The sequence below is a fragment of the Triticum urartu genome, chromosome 1, assembly GCF_003073215.2.
Source record: "Triticum urartu cultivar G1812 chromosome 1, Tu2.1, whole genome shotgun sequence".
Lineage (NCBI taxonomy): Eukaryota > Viridiplantae > Streptophyta > Magnoliopsida > Poales > Poaceae > Triticum > Triticum urartu.
The window spans coordinates 270,831,387-270,855,547 of NC_053022.1; the positions used below are offsets into that span (position 1 = coordinate 270,831,387).

A 24,161-nucleotide genomic window follows, 5' to 3' on the forward strand; every position below is an offset into this window, starting at 1 on the left:
TATATTGACACTATCACTGTGGGAGAAACCAGGAAGGTTTCTGATGCAAGAATTACTAGCATACATTTCCCTGTTTTACGCTACTTTGCCTTATTTGCTAGTCGCTGCTTGATTGGTCGCGGGAACTGTGGGAACCTTAGTATTCCTGATATTATTATTTTTCTCCATGGTTTATACCGCAATAACTCTGTTAGTATGGGTGGAATTGTTGCTAGACGGTTGAGTATGAACCGTACTAAGGGCCCCATCTTTGGAGGCATTTATGCTTCACGCCTAGCTGAACATTTTGAAATACCTATTAGGCATGAGGAGAAAGAAGAAACAACGCTGCCCCGTGCTTATTTAGATTATAAGAGTATGGTAGCGCATGATTTTCTTGTTAAGAATCGCGAAAGGGCGCTTAAATATAAATTGTACTTTGATAAACATCACCCTGAGACTATTACTTTGCCTGCTCCCTCTTTGTTTAACTTGTCTGCAGGTACTTACGTTGTTCCGTGGGCGGCTGTTCAAGCCTATCGGAATCCTGCACCAGCCTCGGAACCAGAGCCTCCACAAATGTCTGTTTATTCTAGGGATCCTGAGGTGGTTGCCAGCCAGTGGCAGTCAGAGTCCTCTTCATCACATTATGATCCCAACTATTCTTCATCGCAGTACGACCCTAGCTTCACTACGGATATCAGCCAGGTTATCCCTGACAATAGACCAACTTAGTCCAAAAGCCTAAGCTTGGGGGAATACGTATTTCCCACCGACATTACATTCATGTTCACACACACTCATTGCTAGATGTCGGTGCTCATACTCTTTCATTGTAATATCCATGCTAGTTTATTTTCCTTTTTCCTGCTTTCTTCTTGTGTGTTTAATAAACCTTAAGAAAAACAAAAAAAAATTGGTGTTAGTCTTTTGCTTGTTGGTAGTAGAATTAAAAAGAAAACCCAAAAATATTTCCCGTCCTTCTTTTGCTTGTTGGGAGCTTTCCCGTGTAAATAGTTTTTATTTTTTCTTTTCCTTTCTTTGGTGGTCGAGAAGACTATATTGAAAATGCTTAGTGGCTCTTATATGCAAGATTGTTTATTTAACTTAGAGCCCATATTACTTGTCTTCTCTCTTGAGTTGAATGCTTGCAGATTGCAACTTAGTCCAATGCACGTGCACTCTTATTATTATACACACCGTTCGGTCGTGCAAGTGAAAGGCAATAATGATGATATATGATGGACTCATTGGGATGAGAAAATCTGGTATGAACTCGACCTCTCTTGTTTTTGTAAATATGATGATTCATCGTTCCTGATTCAGCTATTATGAAGTAAATATATTTGCAATGACATTTAGAGATTATAGTTGCTTGTGCCATGCTTGATTAGCTATGAGTTATAATGGTTAACCTTGTGTGCCAAGATGCTATTGAGATGATTATGATGTGGTATGATAGGATGGTATCCTCCTTTAAATGAATTGAGTGACTCGACTTGGCACATGTTCACGCATGTAGTTGAATCAAATCAACATAGCCTTCATGATCTTTATGTTCATGGTGGATTATATCCTACTCATGCTTATATTCGGTGTGAATTAATTTTAATGCATGTTTACGACTGTTGTCGCTCTCTCAGTTGGTCGCTTCCCAGTCTTTTGCTAGCCTTCACCTGTACTAAGCGGGAATACTGCTTGTGCATCCAAACTCCTTAAACCCCAAAGTTGTTCCATATGTGTCCACTATACCTTCCTATATGCAGTATCTACCTGCCGTTCCAAGTAAATTTGTATGTGCCAAACTCCAAACCTTCAAATGAAATTCTGTTTTGTATGCTCGAGCAACTCATGTGCAACTATGGCTGCCTATATCTTCCATGCTAGGTGGGTTATTCTCAAGAGGAGTGGACTCCGCTCCTCATTCACGAGAAAGGGCCGGTAACCGGGATGCCCAGTCCCATGATCCAAAAAGATCAAAGCAAATCAAAATAATTAAACAAAACTCCCCCTGGGACCCGTTGAATGTTGGAGGCACTCGTTGTTTTGAGCAAGCCATGGATTGATGCTTGTGGAGGAGGGGGAGTATAAACCTTTACCATTCTGTTTGGGAACTGCCTATAATGCATGTAGTATGGAAGATACAGCCATCTCATAGTTGTTGCGTTGACAGTGAAAGTATGCCGCTCAAAATATTATTTATCTCTATTTCAAAAATCGAGCTCTGGCACCTCTAGAAATCCCTGCTTCCCTCTGCGAAGGGCCTATCTATTTACTTTTATGTTGAGTCATCACCCTTCTTATTAAAAAGCACCCGCTGGAGAGCACACTGTCATTTGCATTCATTATGATTGGTTTATATTGGGTATGACTTGACTGGATCTCTTTTACCATGAATTACAATGTTTAGTCAGTCCTTGATCTTTAAAGGTGCTCTGCATTTATGTTTTGCGGTCTTAGAAAGGGCTAGCGAAATACCATTTTGTTATATCATGTTATGATTATTTTGAGAAAGTGTTGTCATCCGAGTTTTATTATTATGGCTCGCTAGCTGATTATGCTATTGATATGAGTAATTGTGAGACCTACGTGTTATTGTGAGTATAGTTAGTTCATAATAATTGCTGAAACTTGAATGCTGGCTTTTCATGTTTACAACAACAAGAGCAAACAGAGTTTGTAAAAGTCTTTATTTTTCTCTTTCAGTTTGTCAACTGAATTGCTCGAGGACAAGCAAGGGTTTAAGCTTGGGGGAGTTGATACGTCTCCGTCGTATCTACTTTTCCAAACACTTTTGCCCTTGTTTTAGACTCTAACTTGTATGATTTGAATGGAACTAACCCGGACTGATGCTGTTTTCAGCAGAATTGCCATGGTGTTGTTTTATGTGCAGAAAAAAAAAGTTCTCGGAATGACCTGAAACTCCACAGAATATCTTAGAATAAATAATAAAAAATCCTCGCCAAAGATGAAGACCAGGGGGCCCACACCCTGTCCATGAGGGTGGGGGGCGCGCCCACACTAAAGTAAGGTCTACTGACTCTGTCTGGAATTAGATTGGATAGGCTGATGGGAAATTTAGGAGTTGTGGAAAGAAGAGACTTTCTTTCCATACTTACGAGAGACTCCGAGTACTCAAACATTCAATCAGGATGGTCGGTTAGCTCTTATGTTTTAGAATAACTTAGTAAAAAAAGTAAAAGTAATAAATAAAATGAATCTCCTAACTCGGTAGCCCATGAGGTTCCAATGGTTAGTTTTGGATTTTTTCAGGCAAGAAAGCAAAGAAGAAGGGAGGATTCTCTATTACCAACTTCCCCCATTGTCCTGTCCTCATTGGTCATTCATCTTTCCCGATCTAGTGCCATCGTTCTTCAAGGTGCCGGAGGGTTTGAAGCATACCTACTACCCCTCCCCTGAGCTTAGTTCAGAGTTGCCTCAGCGCGCTCGAGTAATAACTAGGAAAATCAAGGCTGGACAGGTCTTCGAGCCAACTTCAGGAAGAAATGCAAGTGAAAGAGAATGCTCTCGAGGGCGCAGGAGTCTTTTTCTGTCTTTCTTATTGGAAATCCAAATCGAAATGCCTCAACTTGATAAATTGACTTATTTCTCACAATTCTTCTGGTTATGTCTTCTCCTCTTTGTTGGAAGATGAGTACACATCGGGTAATCCGCCCACGAGAGCCCAATCACAAGAGGCTCATACAGAAAGCAATCAGCCCATAGCCCAATATTGAGACCACAGCCTATTATTCAAACCACAAAGGATCCGTCTTTCATCGTCCAATCTTCTCGATCGAACATATTGACATCAATACTCCTTTCCATGGCCATTCACGGCCCGCGAAGATCAACCACTCGTGCCCGAGATCACTATCCAATCAAAAACCAGACTTCCAAGATCCATCTCACTCAGACCCTTTTGAATGTAGCGGATAACAACGGAGTGGGGCTATCGAATTGATATGTATTCGAATCTTAGGAGCTGGTAATCACTGATATGCTCATATTGGTGACGTTATTGTTGCTGTAATCAAAGAAGCAGTGCCCAAAATGCCTCTAGAAAGATTTAGACAGAAGTAAGACGAGCTGTAATTGTACGTACATGTAAATAACTCAAACGTGACAACGGTATGATAATACGATATGATGACGGTTGTCATTGATCAAGAAGGAAATCCAAAAGGAACTCGAGTTTTTGGTGCGATCGCTCGGGAATTGAGACTTATGAATTTCACTCAAAGAGTCTCATGAGCTCCTGAGGTATTAAAAATACTAGTAGTAGAGACTATGATATAGTAGGGTATCAGAATATAGATCAATTAGTAGATTGTGTCTGACGCATATACATGAAAAAAAGAATAATTAGATAATAATAAGAATAAGAATTCGAATCTTAATAAAAGGAAGGGTTCGAATAGCATCTACTAATATTACCGAAAACTTTGTGAAAATACTTCTACGAGAAGGTTTTATTGAAAACGTTCGAAAACCATAGGGAAAGTAACAAATCTTTCTTGGCACGTGCCCCTGCTCCTGGTCTTCGAACTAGTCATTAATGGTCGGCAACATAGGTACCCTTTTTCGGTATGCGTTGCGAACACTTTCATTTTTAGCGTCTCATCTTCTCTGGAGAAGCTCAAATCGAACGGATAGAGCAGATGGTCCAACTACAGAACTTCTTCTTTTTCATTACTTCCATGGTCGTGCCCCGTGGCACGGCAAGCACCCGTACTATTGAAATGGTTCGTCAGTAGAGATGTTCCCACTGGTGCCTCTTCTTCCAATGGTACTATAATTCCTATTCCTATCCCTTTATTCCCTTTTTTGGTCTATCTACATTTAAGGAAATTCATACGCTCCATGGACAGAGCAAAAAGTGGAGTGTTGGTCAAAGCAAGCCGCCCTATTCTATTACCAGACAAAATGGAGAGAAGCTCATCCGCTAGAAATGCTTTATTTCGTTTCGTTCCCGTTCTTCATTTCCTTATTATCGAATCCATGGGGGACTTGTCATATTTAGAATCTTTCTGCGGTCTGCTCTGTTTACAATTCTTTCGTACTCTCTTCTCTTTACCACACGATAGGTCAGCGAAGCGTGAGCGGGCGCTCCGAAGTAAAGCAAACACTTTGGCCTAAGGGGAATAAGCAACAAAATGACAAGATGAGGTGCCTCGGGCACCCCCATATAGAAAGAAGGGTCGAAGGTTTTGGGCCTGTAGCTTCCCCCCCCCCTCGTCGAGTGGTGCTTGTTTGGGGGGTGTGCCACCAGAAAGCGGGCTTGAAGCTCTCGCCTTACCAACGAGCCGACTGCTGATGGCTGTTGTTCACGACTACTACAAAAAAGTGAAGATGAATCTTTCTATTTCACATGGAGGAGTGTGCATCTTTATGTTGGGTGTTCTTCTGTCGTGCGACCCGATGGCTTATGTGCGACCTGTGGCCCATGCCTCCTATTCTATTTGTTCAGGGCGGGCGGCGTGAACTCTGATTCGATCCGGGTATTCAATCCCGCCGCTGAGATGCTCAGTTGACTCCTTAACCTTGATAGGAAGATGGCTTATTCCAAAATTCATGCATAAGGGTAAGGAACTTTGGATGAATTAATGCGAATGGGTGTAAGCCTCACTGCTCGGAAACACCCAGTGCTGACCACACTGAGAGACACGAAAGCGCAGGTAATGCCAGTTGGCGAAGTGGCGTTAAGCATCCCTAGCGGTACGCAAAGAGAGGTCGTGATGATATCATCTACGTCCGTACCGCTCCTCGTGGAGTAGATCCCGCATCCAACCAACCCTTTTTTGACCAGGGAACGGGAGAATTCCCACTACCGCTGGCAGGCCAGCCGGGCCGTGAGCGCGGTGGGAACGGGCTTCCCAAAAAGCGAGCCCCGGCCCGGGTTCAGCATAGAATGGGGGGACGGCCCTAATGTTGTGTTGGCCGGGTTGCGGGCAGATAAAAGCGGACGTGGGGACTCGGGTCGGGGCACAGCGTAACTAAGAGAGCCATTCCATTTAGGGCGAGACAGAATGGGCGGGCACAAGTGGTCTGGTGTCCGAGCCGATTGGTCAGACGACGACTACTGCACATATTATATTAGCCGCCTATCCCGGAATGGACTGGGATGGAATAGAAAGAACGCGAAGCAGCAAGCAAGGGATGAGTGCTTTGTTGCGCCTGCGCATACATTTTCTTGCTGGGTCGGTTTGTTTTTGGGGGGTGGGGCAATAAGCTTGCTTCTTCACAAGCATATCCCCGCCCCCTTTCCTGTCCGTCCGACCGGCAGCAGTTGGGTCTCCCCATCTCTCCTCAACTTCCCCGGTCTTCGGCCCGAGCTGTATGAGGCAGAAACTCGTCCCACGTACGGTTCGGAGGCCGAGCCCCACCCTGCAATAATGGTGCGGCTTAGGTCAACTAATACGAATAAGATACAGTTCACTCAACGATTGCCCTTGGGTCCCGAACTCCATATGGGGAAGGAACGTTGTTGTTTGCGAGGTCTCGATCATTTACATGGACCCACTTCTCATTCCATTTGTGGGAATTTGATGATTTATAAACCGTCCCCAACGAGTGAAAGGTTCATGTTTGAACATGATGAATCACTTTGTGCTGACCTGTTGCCCATAAACTTTCCTGCCTCATATGAGAATGGAAAACTGGAAGATTTTCTGCATCGGTGGATGAAGAATCACGAACATAAGAATTTCTGGTTTAGCATGTTCCCAGAAAGAAGATACTTTTTTTCCATTCGAGAAACGAGGAGCACGACTGAAGTGGCTATACATACAAATCCATTTACGGATCTATATGCTCCGATTGGAACTGGAAGTTCCAGAACTGGCGGCTGGTATACCACCATAATGAAATTGCCTTTTATTTTTAGTATTCGGATAGGATTTCTGTTGGCTTCATCGGGAGGCTCGCGTAGTTTGTTACGTCAACTCCAAAAGGATAAGTTGCATTAGAATCAAGAAAGTTTCATTCATAATTGCATAAAAGGAGTCAAAATAGTGGCTGCGGCGCGTCGAGGGTCAACCTTTGATATCGAATAACCTTTCGAGCCCTCCCCAATGGATCTCTTTCCTCCTTTGAAACCAATAGAAGTTCACTGACCATCCCTGTCAAACATAACCCAAGGTAGGATCGAGAGGAGAAGAATAGGACTCTTGCTAGTATCATAACCTCTCGATGGGAGAATGAAACCATGGTACCTACCTCCCTCCCTTACTTGGTAATCTAAGAACCCTTCAGGGGGGAGCAAGAGATCTTCCATACCAACATTTTGTTCGCCACCCCTGCTTCCTCCTCCACTTGAGCTTGTGCAGCAAATCTACTTTATGCTTAGGCCAGGTCCTGCAAGTAAAGAGAAGTAAATATTGGAAACATGGGTATCTAGTTTATTTTATTCAACGGCTGAGTAATTGAAATTCCTTGCTTCTTCAAGCAGGAGATCCCGAGTACCGGGTGTCGTCAGACTTGCATTCTATTACCTTTGTGCCAAGAGCACGTTAAGCTGCCTGGGCTGTTCCGCTACCGTCGTGTAAAGAAGCTCTGTCTAACGGCTAAACCAATGAATTTCTCTCCTTAAAGGAATCTACTTCCCTGACTATCAACTACTCGCTTCTTCACCGGTATCACACCCGCGCCAGACTGAACAGCAGAGTGAGAACCCAACCAAATACGATTCTTGTATTATCTTACCGAAATTCGGATCCATTTGGCTCCAAAGGAGCAAGCGCGGGAGTTCTAATAGGACTTTGAGACTCGAAAAATCCTTCGGGCTGCTGAGAACAGAGAGAAGTAGTTGCAGAGAGGTTTGATAGGGTTAGGCAGATGCCCCATTATTCGTAAACAAGAAGAAATCCAGATTAGTTTGATGGAGCTGTGGCTTAGCACAAGCATGGTGTCAATGTGGTTCCTCTCGACTAAACACTTAAACAATTGGATCCAGTAGGGTTCAATAGAGGTATGGTATTGGCAACCTTTTAGGGAGAGAGATTCTTTGGAATAAGATAGCTGCCCAGAGCTTGCGACGTACCTACCCCCTGGGCGTAGATAGAATTAGGTAAGATAAAAATCGATTGGAAAGTCCTAAATTAGACCAATTCAATTCCGTCTGCTAGAATAAGAAAAAAGTGCTTCCGACTTTCTCTCATCCTTTATAATGGGAATTTCTCTTTGTTCAGTAATAACTTAATCTTGCAATAAAACACTCTTGCTTGGAAGGTATGGTAAAGGTAAACTGTTTCTATTTTTTGATATAAAAAAGAGAGTGCTAAAGGAGTCATTCAGAAGTGAGTGAAGGGCAAAGCTCATTTCTTTCATTTAGGAATGGACACTGGACCAGAATGAAATGTGGGAATATCGGGATTGGCAGATTTTTTATATTGAAATAAAAAAACTAAACACGACTAGTGAATTCAAATTAGAGTCACTTGCGGATTTCTTCAAATTGTTGTAGTGTAGTATTGTGGTTTTTCAGTAAAGACCCCGACCTATAAATATTCATAGCCCGGCTCATACGGGCGGACAATATTCACCCAGAGCCCCGTTGCGACCACAATGCTGTTCTTGAAGGACCTTACCTTAGAGCAAAAAAAAGGGAATAGAAGTTAGGAAGACTACTGACGTAGGGCGGCGGGTGAGCTCAACCTCGAACCAAACAAGCAACGGATTGAGCAACTAGCGCGAAAGCCGTTGCGCGTTAGCGCATCCGTTTTCTTGCTCCATCGTTATTAGTTTCTATTCTCTCCCTGCACGAACCTCGGTCCAATTAATTTGTTTGGAATTGGGGTTAGGACCGGTTAGAACTCCCATTTCCCAATCGGAGGTTTGAGCTGCTATGGCAAGCTTTTTTTCCGAATAGTGGGTATGGGGAACCCACCATACCAACACGATTGGCTGGTGTTGCTGATATCGGACCCGTTATAACCCCGATTGGAAGGGCAGGCCAGTCTGAGGCTCTGGGGATGCGAGGCCCTTGAAAGTGAGTATCCCATATTCTATGACGGAGATAGAGCATTAATTGCAGTTTTCACCCCACCTTAACGACCGAGCGAGGGATGAAATCTTTCGACGACTAGGGAGGCGTCACCCGAGGCCGATTCCAGTGGATCACTATAGAATCTTCTAGAAGCAGGTTCTCCGGGCACTATGGTAGGACGTGGATCGATCATGACGAGAATGGACTTCTCCGTCATGTAATGGTTTAGAAGAGTCACGGTCCTGTTCCCCGCCGGGCTTTTTCCCTTCTCGACTAGACGAAGGAGATATTCATTCCATTCAGGCAGGTGAGGAAGGGCGGCGTCGGCTTGACCCTGTCTTCTCTCTTGGTCGGGTCGGAGGCTAAGTTTCTCATTCAGTGGTGAGGTGTTCATAGAAAGCAAGGCCTCGCCCAACGAGTGGCGGATTTGGTTTGGATGGGGTCTCGCTTGGACGCTGGGGAGATCCATAGATCTGGATAGAGTCTTTCTCGCTCAGTAAAGAAGAGTACGCGCGCTACGGCTTACGCAGTGGATCTTCGGGCAACCAACCCGGCACATCCAATTCCGATCAACAACTTGGAGGTATGGCTGAGTGGCTTAAGGCATTGGTTTGCTAAATCGACATACAAGAAGATTGTATCATGGGTTCGAATCCCATTTCCTCCGGCACGGAAGTAGAACAGGCGGGCGAAATTACGTGAGAGAAAGAACCTCAGATTGATGGAGTCCGCCGTCGGACAGAATAGCTGCTTAGTGACTAGGAGCGGAGCGCCCCTTTCTTGTTCTTGGTGGCGTCTATAGCGAATAAGACCTTCCCGAACGAGGGTCGTCCAGTCCCTGGCCGGCTCTCGGTTCTTGAGCAAGCTCCTCCACTGCAGGTAGGATGCTCATAGATGAAGAAAAGAGACTTTAGGCAAGTGGTTCTGGTAGCTCAGCTGGTTAGAGCAAAACAAGCAACGGATTGAGCAACTAGCGCGAAAGCCGTTGCGCGTTAGCGCATCCGTTTTCTTGCTGGACTGCAAATCCTTTTTTTCTTGTTTCAGTGGGAAGAGCAAGGGGCATTGCCCTTGAAATCCTTCAGTGGTTCGAATCCACATCTGAGCGTCTTTTTTTCGGTATGCCGCTCCGCGAGCAAGGAGCGCCGCGAGGAGAGCGAGAGAACGAAGTGGGCTTTGGTGATGTCGGAATTTGCACCTATTTGTATCTATTTAGTGATCAGTCCGCTAGTTTCTTTGATTCCACTCGGTGTTCCTTTTCCATTTGCTTCCAATAGTTCGACCTATCCAGAAAAATTGTCGGCCTACGAATGTGGTTCCGATCCCTCCGGTGATGCCAGAAGTCGTTTCGATATACGATTTTATCCGGTTCCTATTTTATTTATTATCCCTGATCTGGAAGTCACCTTTTCTTTTCTTTGGGCAGTACCTCCTAACAAGATTGATCTGTTTGGATCTTGGTCCATGATGGCCTTTTTATTGATTTTGATGACTGGATCTCTCTATGAATGGAAAAGGGGTGCTTCGGATAGGGAGTAACCACTTTTGAAAGGGCAAAGGGGGGAAGGACATAGGAAAGAGGGATGCCTACAAAAAATCAATTGATTCGTCATGGTAGAGAAGAAAAACGGCGCACGGACCGTACTCGAGCTTCGGATCAATGTCCCTAGAAGCAAGGAGTATGCATGCGTGTTTCGACGAGAACACCGAAAAAACCTAATTCAGATCTACGTAAGATAGCAAAAGTACGGTTGAGCAATTGACATGATATATTTGCTCACATTCCAGGTGAAGGTCATAATTCGCAGGAACATTCTATAGTCTTAGTCAGAGGAGGTAGAGTGAAAGATTCGCCAGGTGTGAAATCCCATCGTATTCGAGGAGTCAAGGATTTGCTGGGAATTCCGGATCGTAGAAAGGGAAGATCTAAATATGGTGCAGAAAGACCTAAATCGAAATGAATGGAAGATGCCTCTGGAACTTTTTGGTTCTTTTTTGGGGGCGATATGGAAGCAGCTAGCTCCCTTTCCCTTATTACGTTACCATTTCTCTCCGCTATTCTTCGCTTAGAAGGGCTTGAGAACGAAATAAAAGTCAATCCTCTCACCAATGAAGCGCATAGGGATAGGATGCTCAAGCTCCTTGATGAGATTATTATCGATCCGAACGATCCACAGAATGCAGGGGTAATCCTTGCTTCCAGGATACGCGTCGAGATTAATAAAATCGTGGACGATATCGATCCGTATTGGCTAACCGACCTTTCCTCTAATATAAGCGCGCTTTCTGAAGCAGTGCATGGAGGGGTGGAACGGGATCATCAGGTCGAATATCGCCGTCAGGCTTTGGCAGATTTGCAAGAATTTGGTGCAAATGGTTTGGTCTTTAAAAGGGCTGTGAGGGACGTGTGGCCTTCGTCGATGGGAAATCCATCGTATGCGTTACAAATCCACTAGCATTTTGTTCGTGAAAGAATGTTCTTGTTTTTCGTTGGAAAAACCAATGCCGATCTAAAACTAAGTCTCCCTTTCTCTTTTGTTTGGGAGCAGAGCTGAAAAACATGGGGAATCACGATGGATCCTTTTTTCCGGATTCAATGGACGGCATGCTTGTGGAATTTGACCCAGCGTCGTCATACCCAAATTCTGTCAATGGGCCGGCTATGAGCGTAGAAAGTGTGAGTTCTAATTTAATGGAGTTGGAAGAAGAAATAAATTCCCCTCCTCCCCCTAATCCAAACCCTTATTCTCAGATTCCTTATTTCGTTGCTGCTAATGCAAATATAGATTACTTTTCTCAAATGCAGATGTATTATCAAATGCAGATGTATTTTTTATTTCATTTAACTTATTTTAGCGGCCAGCCGCTTTTGCCTTTTCCGTGGGTACCAATGTATGTGCATTTTTTGATGTCTTTTTATATGCGCTTTTGGAATTTTCCCTTCTAAGCAAACTATTTTGCGCCATTTGATCTTTAATTGAACTAGACTGGTATAAGCTCCGTATTGAATTGAAAAACTATTTCAGGCTCCGTATTGTATTTAGAAACTATTTAAGGCTCTGCATTGAATTAAAAAACTATTTCAGGCTCCGTATTGAAAACTCGAATTGGATTTTGTGTCGGCTGGCCGGCAGGACCGCCAGCCCGCAGATGTAGGGAGGTCTCCTCTTGAACTGCGAAATCAAAGTCGCGATCTGATAGGTATCTATCCTGACCATGCATCTGGAAAGCGCCGGTTCGATTCCGGCTCGTGACATGAAGAAGAAGTCCCAAACAGGGATCAGATGAGTTTGCACAGCGTTACTTTGTTGACGGAAAATCAAATTGTTCTTCCGGTTCAATGAAGACTATGCTTACTTTCCTTTCTCTTACCGGTCTGTGTTCTATCATGGACCTGTATTCCGTTCCTCGAATCGAGACTTTCTTTTGGTATGATTTTGATACGAGTTTTCTATCAAAACTCTATGCCATCAATCACTATCCCCGTTTCTGCCCGGACGATTCCTTCAAATAAATAAAAAGAAAAGTGAAGAGGAAAACGCATAACCAGAAGGAAAAGATATCGTGATGTAAAATGATCATGGGGACACATTGTTTTAGGACCGACAATTTCCTGCACTGCTTAAACCAAGAAAAAGATACATACTAGTTTTCATAGGTAGGCCTCTCTCTCCTACAAAATAGGTTTTTCCAAAAACTACCCATGGGATTTCTTTGTCTTTTCCTTATCTTTTGTCCGGTGAAGAATCTCCTGCTGCAGAGATAAGATGAATGGCTTCGAGATACCATCACTCGTCATTGCCAAGGAAATGAATTGCAAATTGGCTACTTATAGTCTACACTTCCCCTGATTCTCCTTGATGACCCGTATTCATTGATTGAGAGAATAAGCTGAAGATAGATCCATTGCGATATTGGTTTGGAAGAGAAGCGGTGGAGACAGCTCATTGTTCCTATGTCCGGAATTGTTAAAGAATGAAGGTACCCCGTTGACTATGTCGGGTAACGCCGACTTAGGTAATCCCTAAAAACACTATCAACCACATCATAACTGTTTGCTTCTGCTTTCCTCGCAGAGTTGGTTCTACCTTTCACCGAAGCATTTCATCGCTTGCTACGCCCTTCCTCGTCTCTGGGTGTCATCCTTTCTCCTGCATTTTCGTGCACATAAGCATAGCTCCAACCACTTTTCATGCTTAGCAAATGCTGTAATGAGGGTGCTGAATGTATACGGATCTGGCGCAAGATCTCTGTCTGCCTTTTCTTTCAGCTGATCCTCTACCTAATGGTTCAGACCCTGGCAGACACCGGTGCGAGAACAGAGGCAAGTCAACTATACCAGCATTTCTGAAGATAGGCAACTCTTTGTTTCTGAAGATAGGAATTCCAGATAAATAGATCTGCATTCAAGTTTTAGGCTTGTGTCCTTTCATCTAGAATGGCTGCTGCTTGGTCTTCAGTGAGCAAAGTCATTTCCTCAATAGAGTTCTTTGCCCGACAAAAGTGAATCTTGATCTTTCTTCTTGATAGTTTGTGATCGAGCCAATCTCACAATTTCGATCTTGCTACTACCACTATAGCCCTGAGTGACTATGGCTACCTGAACTGAAGGAGTTCCCACAAGACCTGTGAATGTCAACTTCACTCTAAGGGTAAAGCATGCTCGCTCCTTCGCTCGTACGAACAATCAGTCGTTGCTGGGAGCTCTATCCTCCTCGCACTACTAAAAACAGGGTGAAAGAATCTCCCGCGTTCAGTCTGTGGAGGCCGACCATCATAGTCGTCTCTACACCAAGTTGGTCTTAAAGTCTACCTGGGCTAGCTTCTTCATTCTTCGATCAGGGGCGGGCTTCTTCCCTTATATATGATGACTTAGATAGATAAACTTCTTTGATCCATTCATTGATAAAGTCTTCGGGGGCTGTTTACCTTTTGAATCGACAGTAGAGTAGGTTTGATCTTGCTTTCTCAATCTTTCTCTGATCCTAGCCGTGTAGTAGATCCGGCTTTATTCGGCTAAAAAGAAGTGTGTGTGGCCGTCGTATCTGCTCGCCCCCTTCTTCATTCATCCATTTAGGTAAGAATGGATCCAGGGAACCTGGCTCGGGAACAGCCCTGAAAAAACATAGTAAGAGAGTCCAATCTCTGAAATATAGCATTTGATCTCCTAAGTAGCAGTAGTAGAAGGCTTAGTATCTGACTTGATCCAATAGAGTCAGAACACACAGTAGATCCAGATTCCACACCTTGCTGTGGACTGGGGAGAGAGCAGCTCTTCGAAGCTGGGCGTTCTGTGTGATTATGGAGGAACTGTAGTACTCGCCCCAAAATGCAAGCCGGGATAGATACTTAAAGAAAGGGGGAGCGGTGGGCCTTCAAAAAGGAGCGAGGGAGTGATGGGCAACCTTTTTCTATATGTTGCTCGTGAGCCGCCAAGTACCAGTCTCGCAACAGTACTGGCGTTAAAGGATCGGTCCTTCACTTGCGGATCGTTCGCGAGTCGAACTCGCTCTCTTGCCACGCCTTTGACTCACGAACTCGAGTCGGACTCATTCACTGCTGACTTTTTTGAGGATCGTTCGTTCTTCACTCTCTTGCTATTACCCGCAGGGAGCGCAGCAACCGACGGTGCATATTATCATATAGAAAGAAGCGAAGCGTAGCGATTCATACTACCGGAAAAGTGTCGCTAACCGCTAGGCAATAGAGTCAGCTTACAGGGTGGGGCGCAAGCAAGCGTAGCGAATCACATAGAGTTGCCCCTACCTGCCAGCGCGCAGATAGATAGGGCGGGCGAGCGCAGGGATGGATGTCTGAGCGGTTGAAAGAGTCGGTCTTGAAAACCGAAGTATTGATAGGAATACCGGGGGTTCGAATCCCTCTCCATCCGCGAGGTCATAAGTTCTCTCTTGCCTTATCTATAGATAAGAACGAATCTCCTCGACTCGACTGATATGATGGATGGAATGGGTAGAAGGTTGAGGTTATTGTGTGTTGATTTAGTTAGGACTTTGTCTCCCTTTCGTTATCTTCCGCCCCAGGTGGATGACCTGTGGGAGCTAAGTCGAAGATCTCGGTGTCGTCGTGAGTGGTTGATAAACAACGATTGCAGTTTGATTTAGGGAGTCCCAACCCTGTGAAGCTTAACAGACAAAGAAAACGATAGAGACTTCCGGGTATAGGGTGACGACCTTAATGAATCAAGTATTCAGGTGGCAGAGTTTTTAGCTACATAAGCGCTCAAATTCCTGAATACTTATTGCCCAAAAAATATGATCAACCCCAGGTACATTTATTAGGTTTTGATCTGAGGCTATCCTGGTCTGCAGGACCCAACACAAGTATTCATCCTTTCCAATCTGAAAAAGGTGTTGCCGAAAGCTTACCCTCTTCCACACGGATGCTACAGCCGCTATCACTTTTGCAGGAGGGGAATTACAGAGTTCGCCTCTCGACATCTTGTTTGGTAAGCGGAATTTTGACCTAGGCGCCCTAGTGTTGCCTAACCGTTCGGCCGGAGATGTCGGATGCGAGATCTTTAGCTACTTGTATTAATTTGCCGCAGTGTGCTTAGATACAATGGGCTGGCAGCTGAGGCTTGGCAGGATGGGGGAGTTAATTAAGGTCGAGGGAGCAGGAAAGAGTTTGTTATTCGCTATTGGCTTAGTACGGCCTATACATAATAGGGCCATGACGGTTTTGGCAAGGCCTTGAACTTCATATATCCCTTTTTTACTCAATCCAGAATACCGATAAAGTCAGATTGAATCATTTTGTCGACCTTTCCTTTGGATTTATTATCATAGGTAGTGTTCGAGATCGCCTCTGTGCGGTGAACGCTCGAATGTAGCTAACATCAGTTTTGTCCTCGCGTGGTTGAAGGAGATGCTGCTGCTGGATGGAATGCTTCCGGGGCGCCATGATCCTTCTATCATGAATAGAATAATCGAGGGCACTGACTGACTGCATCAATCATCGCTCAGTGAGCTATTAATTGCCGCCAATAGCGCTTCGCTTGCATGCAAGGCGGCTAATAAAAGCGCCAGGTAGACGCGCGGAGATGCATTTTGAGTACTGGTGGTACTGGACAAGCTCTAGGGGAATAATCTCTTTCTTATTTCTTTCTTATTTCTTTCCCATGACGACTAGGAACGGGCAAATCAAGAATTTCACTTCGAATTCCGGACCTCAACATCCTGCTGCTCATGGTGTTTCACGATCAGTATTGGAAATGAACGGAGAAGTGGTGGAACGTGCGGAACCACATATTGGATCACTCCAGTGCGGCACGAAGCCGCTGACGCTGAGTAGGCTCCTATGCCGCTAGCACGGTGGAGGTTCCGTAGCGCGTCATGAGCACCGGGCAAAGGGACGGTTGAGCAACTCAAGCGAACCGCCCTACCTGACTTTGGATAAAGATAGAAGGGAGAAGGTTGTGAAGGTGGCCTCGTTATCCACACATCTGGTCGGAGGACCGACCTGGGTTTTCACGAGCGTAGGCGGGTCCTGGAGTGCCCGTCAAGGGCGCTAGCGCATACCCCGGGGTGATCATCACCACCTGCACCTCACATCTCGGCACAGTGGAACGTGTAACCCGCCTGCTGTCCAAGTCAACCACTGAATTTCCTGTAATTCATAGCGCCTAACAGAACGTAGCAGCAAGGGACAACCCACCCATACAGACAGCCTGCGGGGAGGATGGCACTACTGGCAAAGACCGTCTGGCGAAAACGCCGCAGGCGCGAAGCGTGGTGGGCCTGCGCCGGGGGAGCCATAGGGAGGAAAGGGAGCCCGGACGGTGGAAGAGCCAGGGGAAGCCGGGTCATTTGACGGAAATGGAAGGTCCGAGCGGCTCATTCATTCTTGAAAAAAGAGGGGGGGAGCGAGCCAATGTATCAATGAATAGATACAGTCAACGGTATTAAGACAGCGCTGCCTACACGCGAATTAGCTTCCGAGGTCGAGCAGTCTCAATTTCACTACAGGATTTGCGAATGAATGCTGGGCTGGGCCACCTCAAATGGCGTGAGCCGCATGCGGGGAGACCCGCACGTACGGTTTTCAGGGGGATCCGGCCGGCCGGCGCCCACCCGACTAGAGGGACTGAGAAATTAATCGAGTACAAAACTTATCTTCAAGCTTTACCTTATTTTGATCGTTTAGAGGGCGATCGCGGAGTCACTGAATGAAGTCCTCCCTCCCTTTCTTTCGGAGGTGCTGACCCGCTGCGAGGCAGATATGACTAAGTGACATATTGAATATGGCGACGACTACAGCATGTCGTAGAAGGAGATAAGAGGTGGAGCCAACGACCCACTAAGACTCACGTATCTACAACTACATTCCCGAGCGGCAGTCAAACGGAGGCGTGAATGCAAGATGCCAGCGGAATGATCGACCGGACAGAGGCTAGGGCAGCTTTCTTCCCACCGCGTCCTTCCTTGTGTGTCGGAGATACAAAGCGAGTGCACCGGAAAAGAAGGGGAACTGAATCGATCTATTCCATGGCGAAGCATCCGAAGCATAACTGCACACTCACACGATCTTTGCCGAGAGATAGGAGCATTCGGTGGAACCGGTGAACTACACTTGCTTCTTGATAGATGTGTGGGACAGAGGGCTCGTGGTACCTGCTGCCCGCCCTTCCTCCGCTTTGATAACCGTGTGAACGGAGAGTGGGCAGAGCAAAAGGGAAGGAGGTCCTCATACAGAGTCGCATACTTCAGCAGTGCGGGAGACTGGAGAACGGGTCGAGTAAACTCCCCTTAGGGCCGATTAAATCACAGACGAGGAACTTTTCTTTCTTTTTTTCTTTTTGATTTGAAGGGTATGTTCTCAAAAAGAAAGGCAGAGGTAAATACTTCGAAGAGGCAGCTCGGTAGGGATGGAATGGTCAATAGTCAAGTCAAGGATGACTTCTTTGTTGGCGAAACGATGGGGGAGAGAAAGCACGCCAGTGATTCTCTGAGCCGGTCTTCATTTCCAACGCCTCGGGAAACAGGTCGAGATAGATGACAGCACCTTTTTATCCTCTTCCTTACCGGGAAGGCGCACTTCTCTTCTTCTTCTGGCCTTCACCTCCTGCCCGGCCCGGAAATAGAACCCAGCCCCCTTTCTGATCCATTCATTTCTGCAAGCAGGCGGGATCCAGAGCTAAGCCCCCCTCCTATTCGAAGCCGGGTGTGGCCTCGCCCTTTTGCTCTTCCTTCGGTTTGGCTCCACGAAGGCGCCGCCTAGACTAGGAGCCCCACTCATATTCAAAAGGCGCCCAGCTTTCAAGACGATGATAATAATTAGTCAACTTTTTCCAATATCATGGAATAGCATGGCCCGGGGCTAAGGTAACTCCAGTGGGAGAGCCGTGTTATGGGTGACCTTATTGCATGGTTCAGAGAGCACTTGTGTATGTGATGCAAGTGAACGTGTACGAAAAAGCTGTCGTAAAGTTTCGTTGTTCGTTCCGTCGTTGACCCTATCTATGTTTCTACGATGGCCCAAGAACACGCTCATTCTTCAGCCGTAGAGAGACTTTTGAATTGTGAGGTACCATTACGAGCTCAATATATAAGAGTGTTATTCTGTGAAATAACTCGAATTTCAAATCATTCACTTGCTTCAACTACTCATGCTATGGATGTGGGAGCATCAACTCCGTTCCTTTGGGCTTTTGAGGAGCGGGAGAAATTGTTGGAATTCTATGAAAGAGTCCCGGGAGCCAGGATGCATGCCAGTTTCATACGACCTGGTGGAGTGGCACAAGATCTGCCTCTTGGCTTATGTCGAGATATTGATTCCTCCACACAACAATTTGCTTCTCGTATCGACGAATTAGAAGAGATGTCAACCGGCAACCGTATCTGGAAACAACGATTAGTGGATATTGGTACTGTCACTGCACAGCAAGCAAAGGATTGGGGATTCAGTGGTGTAATGTTAAGAGGTCGTGCGACATGAAGACATTGATAGCAATATGGGGGAAGTTCCCATCAGGCAACAACGGTTCTGCCTGACCCTACAAAAGCATGCATATGTTGTCAGTGAAGATTTTGTGTGAAGCCTTGGAGACGACGTACCCGGGGCTAGGGTGAGCTGAGGGGGGACAGCGTAAGTGAGCGAATGTGTGTAAGCCCAGTCAAAGATTCCTATTCTAGGCGGGGCGGGCCATCAACCTTCGAATGGTGTTGGTCCTACGGACCGTGAACGGATTCGCCTCTGGCCTCTGGGCACGTCGGAACCGCATGAGTTCACCGGGGTGGAGCACGGTCCGCCAAAATCGGCATAGGTTAGGTGCTATTGATGGAACATGGTAAGCCCATCTTTCTCCATATGAAAGTGCTGCGGGCACATAGAGATGTGGGTAGAGGAAGTCTCAAAAAGCGAAGGCCGAGCTGTAGGTCACGTGACCTGCACCGAAAAGGTGGCTGACTGGGCTTTCTCCTGGATCAAAGCGGATCAGCTCGCCAAATTCGTCGATCGAATCGGGCGCCCCGGAACGTCGAATGAAAGTGGTCTTTCTACAACCCTATTTATATGATTTTTAGGGCCCCTTTCCCCCTATCCCTCCCTTATGTTTAGGAGCGGGATCTGCCCAAGAACGACCTGTGGTGGTACGGAAGGCACGGACTCCGCAAGCGTCCCGCACCCTCTGAGAAAGAAACTCCTCAACCATCACAAGATAAAGAAGTATGACGCTCTGTGTCTGACTCTATTGGTCATAGTTCCTTGCTGTTGCGGCCGGTGCTCGTTTGCGCGCGTGTGAACCACCAGATCATAAGGAAAGATGCCTCTCGGGGCATCTGAGAATGATTCGAGCCGTATGAAGGGAAACTCCCACGTACAGTTTGTTTTGGGGGGGAAGGAGCCCGACAGGGTCCCCCCACTGACTTGGCCCGGGCCTAAGTGAAAGTGCAAAAGTGAAGTGGTGGGCCTACCCATCCCAACCTGGGGTATGCTGGGATTCGCGAAGAGCAGCACCTTACGATGTTCATGACCAATCGGATCTTGACGTACCAGTAGGTACCAGAGGAGATCGCTATGATCGTTACTGTATCCGTATCGAAGAGATGCGACAAAGTGTTCGGATCATTGTGCAATGTCCTAATCAAATGCCTAGTGGCATGATCAAAGCCGATGATCGTAAGCTATGTCCTCCATCACGATCTCGAATGAAACTATCCATGGAATCGTGCGCCGTGTGAAACGTAGATCATCACCGTTCTTAACCGAGACTCAGGTTAAGCTCCGTCTCGGGACCGCCGTGGGGTTAGGAGTAAAGCATCCCGAGGTTGGCGCATCTCGTTGGGCATGGAGAAGCATTGGGAACCCCAATATCTTTCTTCGGAGCAGTTTCTTTTCCCGTCCCCTCGCCCCGGCATAGCGCTTCGCTTCCGGTTCTTCGGAGGAATCAACTGACTTCTCCCTTCTTCATTGATCCGGGGGAAAGGGAACCGTCTACCAGTTGGGAAGCTAGACATCAAGGTTGTGGCTTGATGAGGATAACTAAGCTGACACGCCGGAGTTGGCTGCTGGCACAACAGGGTGGTGCCTTACCGCACCGCAGGCGCACGCGCGGTAGCGTTCGTGGTGGTGCTTCAGGATTCCAATGTACTGCGTCCAGGATCAGAACGAGCTTGCCGGCGGACCACTGCCGTCCCATTCTTTAGTGAGCTGGAGCGCTGCCATCTTATCCACGGAAAACGCGTCAAGCTATCGCTTCGGGTCGAAGCACTAAAAGAAAAGGACCGGGAAACGCGGCGGCATAGGAACCACGGGAACCCAGGAGGGAGAAAGACGATGTACGGGATACGGGATCCTCGCAGTAGGCTGGACCAAAATCCAGCCGAGAGAGGGCAGCCTTTAGAAGCAACAGGTTGGGAAACCAAGAGAAGGCTTCGCCTTTTCTTATCTTCTTCCCGGCACAAAAAGAGGGATTAGCATTATTGACCCCATGAGAAAGCACTAACACCTTCCTCATCGGGGCTCCGCGCACTGGGAAAAGGCTTCCGCGACAGGAAACCGGTTACTAGTTAGGAAGTGAACATAAGGTATCAAGAGGTCCCTCACAGTCAGGTGCAATGCAATTGCCCCCTATTAGTCAAGTACCCCTCTTCCTATTTAGTTTAGGGGTTAAGGCGAGAAATGGCTTGATGAACCCTTCCGTTCACCACGCACCGGCCCCATTCACTTGCAACTCGTAGAGGCTGTAAGTAAACAGTGCCCCACTAAATTCAAAGTGACGGTGGGGTTGAAAGACGAGAGTGCCTACCTCCGCGCCGAGAGTGCCCGCCCTTTCTGTCAAGTAGGCTACTTATTCCGGAACGCAGTCCGGAATAAGCATTCCTGTGTATATAGATATCTTCGATGCTGTCATTTCGACATGTCCGCTTCAACCCCTCTTTCGCCTCCCAAAAAGCAAAGTTGGCTTGACGAGCGCAGATGAGGAAGCGGGAGCAATAAAACCAAGAATCTCTTTCTTTTCTTTCCAAATACTTTATGAAGTTAAGGGGCAAAGAGAAGCGCTTTCGCTACTGAGAAAGCGAATGGTCAGCGCGAGGGTTCGACGACTTAGCCGAGCGTTAGCGACGCGTCATTCTCATAGCGAGGCGCTTCGAGTTAGCGAAGCGCTGTAGTAGCGTCGGAGACTATGTGCTATAATGCTGAACTAAGGACGTTCCGCCTTATCTATAGAAGCAGTCGACTGAGTTCTGAATGAATGGGATCCTTGGTGGGTAATGGCTCAATCTATAGATGGAAAGCCTTATGATGGGAAACTACCACGTTAGGTTTGGAGAGAGATGGGACCCGTTATAGTTTAGGGGGAGCAGATGCAAGCTTTTTCTTTCCATATCCGGCCAAATGACTACCGGATCATCGGTCTACTCTACCTCAATTCATCATTTCGAACTTTATACAGAAGGCTTTTCTGTACCAGCTCCTTCTACCTATACCACAGTTGAAGCACCTAAAGGTGAATTTGGTGTCTTTCTTGTCAGTAATGGGAGTAATCGTCCCTACCGTTGTAAAGTAAGAGCACCTGGCTTTGCCCATTCACAAGGACTCGATTCTATGTCCAAACATCACATGCCAGCAGATGTAGTCACCATCATAGGTACTCAAGATATTGTGTTTGGAGAGGTAGATAGATAGGACGTAGTCTTGCTCGATCAGGACCCTAGCTTTATTGCGAGCCAAAACTGCCTGAAAGAAGAAATATGGAAAAGGATGCAAAATGCAATGGGATTCCTGATCCAATAAGAAATCCCAATTCGGAGTTTGTTTGGATCAAATTCCTATGTTATACTATTCCATTCTCGATGATGAATCGATTTGATAGATCACATATTGTTATTCCAAATATTGATCCGATTCGGTATCATCAGAATGACAAAAGCTGACATAGTTACTAGTGGTTCGAGGAGAAATCCTTTCAATCATCAACGCCCTTTTCTACTAAAACTGTTATTCGTGATACCGGTCAAATTGACTATTCTCATCAACTTTGAGTCTCTTCCCTCTCGTATGACTGTCCAAGTGGAGTTCCTTCTCTATAAGAAGAGCTGGTCTAGAGTGTGATTTGGATCAAAACAAATGGATGAGCCTCGTTTTGCTGAAGCAAGTGTATGCTGCACTAAGGAGTCGAGTCGACTTATCCGAACTTTCCTACCAAGTTCGAGCTCTTGCTCGCTCTATTTCGTGAGCTGAGCTATTTATACCGATATATACTATTGAGTGAGATGGAGAAAGATAATGGTGGTATTCCATAGGGAGATCATGTGTTGGATGATAAAGAGGGTTTGCCTTTCGAGAAAGGGGCTTGGCTATCTCCATCTCCATGTTATAGGACGTATCAAATATATCTATCGATCTATACCATATGGTGACCCAACTAACCCCCACTCCAATCCAATACTTGCTAGCGCAGGGAATCAATCATCTGTGGATGTTTAGCCAAAGACTCTAGCCCCGGATTCCGATAACTTCTACGATTCTCTCATTGTTCAGTGTCCGGATGGAAGGGATGTTTGTTATTCACTTCGGTCAGAAGAGGAATCGACACTCAAGAGCACGCGTTTTATGTTTGCATTCCTATTTGAGAGTGCGCCTCCCTCCTATTTGGTTGGAAGTTTCCTGCTCAAGTTGAGAAAGCAAGGGCTGACCGGACTGCTGCTCACTCTTGCGCTTCAACGGCAGTATTGTCTCCATCTTTCGCCCACCCAGGGGTTAGGGTTATCTTTTGAAAGAATCTCTTGTATCAGCAGATACGAGAATCGGTCGTGCATATTATCATATAGAAATGTGAATCGAGATGCATCTGGATGAGAGTTTGGCTTTCTTTTGGCAAAAGCTGGATTGTTTTCAGCAAACTAGCAATCTGTGGAGATGGTTGATCTGTCCCACCTTGATTGATAGCGATATAGCCACTCTCATTTCAATGCGGCACATTGATACCATCATTCCAATCTTCTATTGTTTGTGCTAAATACCATGAAATTAAGTAGCTAAGGTCTAGTGGACCTATTTAAACAAGGATATGCTGATCCTTCTCTGTCGACTTTTCCACTATCAACCCCAAAAACCCAACTCTGCCTTACGTAAAGGAAATTAGTACGATTCACTTCTGGATTTGAAATAACTGCTTATACCAGGTATTGGGCATACAAGAACATTCTGTAGTATTAGTAAGAGGAGGAAGGGTTAAGTATCTTTGAACTTGGTGTGAGATATCGCATTATTCGAGATGGATGCAGTCGCAGTAAAGAATCATCAACAAGGGCGTTCTAGTGCGTTGTAGATTCTTATCCAAGACTTGTATCATTTGATGATGCCATGTGAATCAAGCAACAGGAGAAGGACCCAATAACGAAAGTTTTGTAAAGGGACTAGAGCAGACTACCATGAGACAAAAGATCTTCTTTCTAAAGAGATTCGATTCGGAACTCTTATATGTCCAAGGTCAATATGGAAATTCTTTCAGAGGTTTTCCCTTACTTTGTCCGTGTCAACAAACAATTCGAAATACCTCGACTTTTTCAGAATAGATCCGAGTCAAATAGCAATGATTCGAAGCACTTCTTTTTCCATTACACTATTTCGAAAACCTAAGGACTCGATCGTATGGATATGGAAAATACAGGATTTCCGATCCTAGCGGGAAAAGGAGGGAAATGGATACTCAATTTAAAGTGAGTAAACAGAATTC

The 24,161-nt window shown here is 45.9% G+C and overlaps 2 protein-coding genes, 1 non-coding gene and 2 pseudogenes across 4 annotated transcripts; all 5 read left to right on the plus strand.

The window, feature by feature from the left end:
• Positions 1-4,098: 4,098 nt before the first annotated feature.
• On the plus strand, positions 4,099-6,947 carry LOC125530703 (annotated as a pseudogene).
• Positions 6,948-9,782: 2,835 nt separating this feature from the next.
• On the plus strand, positions 9,783-10,942 carry LOC125530880 (NADH-ubiquinone oxidoreductase chain 3-like). The gene has a single exon (XM_048695331.1). The coding sequence runs from the start codon at positions 10,145-10,147 to the stop codon at positions 10,499-10,501; it is 357 nt and encodes a 118-aa protein (XP_048551288.1). The 5' UTR covers positions 9,783-10,144; the 3' UTR covers positions 10,502-10,942.
• On the plus strand, positions 10,546-10,942 carry LOC125530795 (annotated as a pseudogene).
• A 3,823-nt stretch (positions 10,943-14,765) lies between these two features.
• Positions 14,766-14,852, plus strand: TRNAS-UGA. Its single transcript has one exon. It is a non-coding gene; the product is annotated as a tRNA-Ser (tRNA).
• A 702-nt stretch (positions 14,853-15,554) lies between these two features.
• Positions 15,555-21,268, plus strand: LOC125507318 (NADH dehydrogenase [ubiquinone] iron-sulfur protein 2-like). Of its 2 annotated transcripts, XM_048671938.1 has the most exons (4): positions 15,555-16,243; positions 17,058-17,126; positions 18,439-18,904; positions 19,903-21,268. In XM_048671938.1, exons 1-4 carry the CDS (start codon positions 16,023-16,025, stop codon positions 20,158-20,160), a joined length of 1,014 nt encoding a protein of 337 aa, XP_048527895.1. In that variant the 5' UTR covers positions 15,555-16,022; the 3' UTR covers positions 20,161-21,268. The 2 variants fall into 2 exon arrangements, with proteins under 2 accessions (XP_048527895.1, XP_048527900.1); XM_048671943.1 differs by having other exon boundaries at positions 15,560-16,243; positions 18,439-19,903.
• Positions 21,269-24,161: the final 2,893 nt, after the last annotated feature.

Excerpts from the sequence above, each read along its gene's own strand:
- LOC125507318 (XM_048671938.1), top strand. The coding sequence starts at position 16,023 with ATGCATTTTGAGTACTGGTGGTACTGGACAAGCTCTAGGGGAATAATC. Across the intron at positions 16,244-17,057 it reads CCACATATTGGATCACTCCA|TAGAGGGACTGAGAAATTAA; the intron begins GTGCGGCACGAA and ends CGCCCACCCGAC. Across the intron at positions 18,905-19,902 it reads GTGGTGTAATGTTAAGAGGT|CCTGGGGTATGCTGGGATTC; the intron begins CGTGCGACATGA and ends TACCCATCCCAA.
- LOC125530880 (XM_048695331.1), top strand. The coding sequence starts at position 10,145 with ATGTCGGAATTTGCACCTATTTGTATCTATTTAGTGATCAGTCCGCTA.